General features: G+C 27.9%; 1 protein-coding gene across 1 annotated transcript; it reads right to left on the bottom strand.

The window, feature by feature from the left end:
* Positions 1-664: 664 nt before the first annotated feature.
* LOC130899095 (U2 small nuclear ribonucleoprotein A') lies at positions 665-3,940 on the bottom strand. Its single transcript, XM_057808844.1, has 5 exons — positions 3,779-3,940; positions 3,564-3,711; positions 2,969-3,321; positions 2,129-2,254; positions 665-1,584 (listed from the first exon to the last, which is right to left on the bottom strand). Exons 1-5 carry the CDS (start codon positions 3,858-3,860, stop codon positions 1,547-1,549), a joined length of 747 nt encoding a protein of 248 aa, XP_057664827.1. The 5' UTR covers positions 3,861-3,940; the 3' UTR covers positions 665-1,546.
* Between the last annotated feature and the right edge of the window lie 1,087 nt (positions 3,941-5,027).

Genomic DNA, 5,027 nt, shown 5'->3' with positions numbered 1-5,027 from the left:
TCCGAAGTATGTTGGTCATCACCTTTGTATTCGTGTCGGGTTTACAACGTTTTCGTTGCCAAAAAATGAAGACTATAACAATAAGTGATGTCATTGTTGATACTGAAATTTTTTTATTTATCGGTTCTCGTGAGATGTTGCCAAAATGACAAAAAAAAATCTTAAAAATTCACCATTACCACGAGAACTAGTCACTCCGTACTTTAAGATTATCTATAGCCGTACGTCACTTTCATTCAAGGACTTTTCGACAAAGCATACTACTACTAAAATAAATCCATCAGACTGAAAGGGGTAAGTTTTCGTAAATTTGATATGAAATTCGTAATCAGCTACCCCGAAAACCTCAATATTAATATATGACTTTATTTCTTTTTGAAGTTTTGGGTTAAAATGTAAGGGAAAAGTTATTGGGAGATTAAAGGGTTGAGTTTTTGTAAATTAGACATCAAATTCGTAATATCAAAAACCTTGATTGATTGATTGATACGTAACTTGATTGTTTCCAACCCCCAAGATGGTGGTTTTTATGAGGGTAAAGGGGAAGGTTTTTTAATTTCGATATCAAATTCAAATCAGTGACCCTAAAAATGTTGGAAACAGTTTAAAGTATCAAATAAGTTTTAGGAGTAAAAGGAAAAGGAAGAAGAAAAACACTTAAATTGTTATAATCTAGATTATTCTTTATATCTCTATTCAGAATTGTTGTAAAAAACCTTGTTAATATTTTACGAACTATCTAAATATTCACTCGATTTATACTCATACCAAATCAAATGTTTACTTTGGTAATTAAAATACCAATCAAAAATTTTGATGTTTCTGAAAGCTTTTTTAATCACACAAAATATGTTACGACCCTAATTAAACATAATCACATTTATAACAGAAGTTATATAACTGTATAGCTGTCAACGTGAAACGTAATAATAAATAGGAAATGCAAAAAAATCGCCGTCATATTTATTGGATGAAAATTAGGAGGAAAAGAAGAAGAAATATTAACCTACAAAAGAAACTATTTTCAAATATTGTTACGACCCTTAACAAACAAAATGTGGTACTATTCCATTTAAAAAAATAAAGTTAGGTTAATGACTGTAAATATCAAACGTAATGAAAAAGAAGAATTCCAGAAAAATCGCATTTAATCCCAATTATAGGATAAAAATATGAGGAAAATAAGAAAAAATGCAAAGTTTGAAAAGAAGTACATGACATAAATACATTATAATATATGGGAAAAATGACAGAAGTATTAACAGTGGGGGGAATTGTAGTTATAGAAGTTGAAGTGATATTAGAGGTTATGTTTTAAATGTCATTTGACATTAATAAACCTAAAATATATGGATTTGTTAATTTTGTCATATGTTGTGACAGATGAAGTAGAAAAATTATATCTGTGGAAAAATTGAAAAAAAAAATCGCTTCTCAACCTTTTTTGTTATAATTTGTTTTATTTTATCGCCGCAGTGTGTACAAAGTTCTTATCAGTTTGAATACCAAACAAAAATTGAATCAGTAAATCCTAGAAAAAAAATAATTATTCGTAATCCATCGAGGTCCCTCCATTTTGATTTCCTGGAAATTTATCAAAACGTAACTTCTATCTTAACACAAATTTTTACTTCCGAACCATTTCAGACACATACTACTTCCCAAGTTGAAATATACGAGGTACGTTGAAATCAAAACTAGTTTTTCACTATTACAACAACTACACTATTGAGTCTTTCCACGCATATCACAGATCACTGGTTTATATCCAAAATTAAGGATCAAGCAGTTCCTTATGAAAGTTTAAGTACAGAGCACAATATGTAGAAATATTGAATAGTTTTCAATATTTCCACATATCATTGATTCAGAGTTGAAATTTGCCTTTTGAGAGGGTCTCCCTACATAATGTCAGATAATCTGACTAATACTTGAAATGGATTCAACAATCTTGAAAACGCTAAACTAACATACCTCCGTCACATTATATCCTGGTTGGTGTGTTTAGTACCCGGACATTCAAACTAATGATAGACTGAGAGAAAGGAATATTTAAAATTATATGTATGCTATATGTCTGAAAGGGTTGGTATTTATATTAAAAAAAAATGTATTTCGGTTATCTTACGTGAATCAAAAATGTTTCCAGGAATTTGACCAGATTGTAGTATTTTCTGTAACCTTTCTACTTCTTGTAACGAACTGGCTTTATTGATAGCTTCTCTTATCATTTTGATTTCTTCATCATTCAAACCTAAATACAAATTCAAAATCAACGCTAATCTTTTAAAAAATCAATTTTATTTTGCTATTCGAGTTAAAAATCATGACAACCATATTTTTGTAGTTCCCACTTTACCAGACTGTAATTTGTTGAAATTCTGATTTTTTAATTTTTTTTACGTTAGTTTGAAAAATGCCTAAAATTTAGGCTTGTAGAGTAGAACATATCGTTAGCTGCAAATAACTTTTAATCAAGTTGACTTAGCAACAAATTTAAGACATTTTTTGTAGGCCATTCAATTTCTTACAAAAATATCTATTTCTTTTTACTACACAATAATTCCTTGAAATACATTAAAAATCCAAAAAAAATAAAAAATTCTTGTGTAATCTAAATGGGGAATCAAAAAACACGACGCGGCACCTTAAATATTGATATTAAGAGCTCAAACTTTACCAGAATTTTTTTCATCATCTTGAACATTTTCATAGTAGCATAAAAATAGTTTTTTTGCCCACCCTAATTCTAGTATAGGTCCATTTGCACTTGTAAATAAAAAATGCATATCGAAAGAAATAAAAACTACCTAATAGCCCTTCATTCAAAATGGAAGTTATTCTTCTTTTTTTTATTTGAAATTTTTTTAAAGAACCTCATTAAAGTATCTGCCACTGGTGCTCTTACCTTAATCCCGAAAAATCTAATTAAAATGATACATAAATTATTTTTGATAATATAACTCACCTTTATTCCTAGCTACATTGTTAACAGAACCTCCAGGTACAAATGTTTTTGCTTTTTTAGCAATCTCTTTCTGTATATCCTTTCCTTTTTTACTTTTAAACAAAGCTTTAGCTTCTTCTCTTTCTTTCAATTTAATTTTTCGAAAATCAAGCAATTTTAACTGAGGAAGTTTGTATATGACATATGACCTATAGTGCTGCTTAGATGTAATAGGGTTGAACATTAAACTTAAGGTAGAAAGTTGCTCTAAAGTAACTAAAGGATCAATATCACCCAAATCTTCAATTTGATTTCCAGTCAATATTAAACTTTCCAAATTTGGTATATACTCTTCTAGATGTTCCCCTATACGACTAAAATTGATAGTTTGACAATAACTTATTGTGGAAACCACTTTACATTGAAAATACATATATTAGAAATGCAAAAAATCAAAAAACCTGTATATATGTGATAATGAATCTATTAAATACTGAACTCCGAATATCCAGAAATAGGCAACAGTATATTTTACAAAAAAAAGGCCAACAATACCGAAATTTACAAAAAAAAGTCAACAATACCATAATTTACAGAAAAAACTGGAATAACTTACACAATGCGGTTATTGTTCAAAAGTAAACACTTTAATCGTTGTAGAAAAGGAAAACCATCTAATTTCCTGATATCATTATCGGAAAAATCTATTGTATCATATTGATCACCAGTAGCACCTAAATTTTCAATTTCAGGTATTCTGTATCCTAAAACAAGCAAATACGAATTTACGAATTTATAACCTTAAAAAGATATAGTAACATCTAAACTTACCTCTTAAATCTAGTTCTCTATCTTTAACTGGATTTATGTATTGCATAGAATTTTGAATAATTTCTGCAGTTAGTTTTACCATTTTTAGTTTTTAACAAAGTTGTTAACGTCTTTCTTTGGAAGTAAACGATGCGTTTTTTCTTCGTCTTTTTTTTATAATAAATTTGGTCTAGACCTTAAAAGTAGCAGGTAGTTTGGTATTGTATTACTGGTTGCCTATAGTGTACGATAGACATTCACAAAATTACTTTTATAATGCAACAATAATTTTAATATGCTTAAGATGTAATTCAGTACAAATGCTATTTATTACCATATTATTGAACAATCGCCTTTTTTCATAATAGTTTACAATTTTGTGTCGAATCGAAGCATTAATTTAAATTATTGGGGTCAGAGTTGTACTGCTAGGGATTGGTGAGCATAAAATAACGATTTAAAATAATGGTCTATACAGTGTGGAGGCGGCAAATCATTATTTATTAAAATTAAAAATTTCATGTGTTCATTATCAATAAATTTTATCTAGTTAATTGTTATATATTAAAACCAATTTCAACTATTAATACTTTTGTTACTTACCTGGGTAGATAGTCTACGAATTTAGCCCAGCAACGCAGAGAAGAAGAATACTTTTGTAGCAGCACGTTGCCAAATTCTTCAAAAAGTATAAGACTCTTACGAGAAATATAATTAATTGTATATTGCTTAAAGTATACTTCAAAATAAATCAAAATATTTAGAAAACAATCGTCTTTACTATAATTAAATATAGTGAAGTGCGAAGTAGAATATAAAATACCTTTTTTATTTTGTCTTAAGAAACTTTCAAGTTATTTTTGTTTGAGAAAAAAAAATCATACAAACACATTAAGCACGTTTTTTTCAATTTATTGATATTCTAATATACATCGATAATCATTAGATAAAAGTTATAATTATTCCCATACATTATAAATTATTATTGAATTTTTAAAAATATTATAGAAATAAATATATCGATAGCACCTTGTATAATAGTGATAAATCTTTAATTTTAGAGGTAGTGGAATCATCTTAGTGTGTTTTTTACGTGTATTTAGTAAAAAAAGGTCATGGAAATACCGTTTCTAATGTTATTAAAATCATTTAGAAACATTATTAATGACTATAGTTATTTTTCTTCAAATCTCCATGTCATTAATATTTAGATTTTCCGGTATAATATGAACACGCACAACAAATCAAAATAGTTATTAACATCAGCAAC

Source organism: Diorhabda carinulata, chromosome 10, assembly GCF_026250575.1.
Source record: "Diorhabda carinulata isolate Delta chromosome 10, icDioCari1.1, whole genome shotgun sequence".
In the NCBI taxonomy this organism is placed as follows: domain Eukaryota; kingdom Metazoa; phylum Arthropoda; class Insecta; order Coleoptera; family Chrysomelidae; genus Diorhabda; species Diorhabda carinulata.
Note: the sequence above shows the minus strand (reverse complement) of the source record. Positions and strands in the feature narration are given on the sequence as shown.

Coding starts and splice junctions, on each gene's coding strand:
- LOC130899095 (XM_057808844.1), bottom strand. CDS start 3,860: ATGGTAAAACTAACTGCAGAAATTATTCAAAATTCTATGCAATACATA. Junction 3,712..3,778: donor TAGAGAACTAGATTTAAGAG/GTAAGTTTAGAT, acceptor TGCTTGTTTTAG/GATACAGAATACCTGAAATT. Junction 2,255..2,968: donor CAATGTAGCTAGGAATAAAG/GTGAGTTATATT, acceptor ATTTGTATTTAG/GTTTGAATGATGAAGAAATC.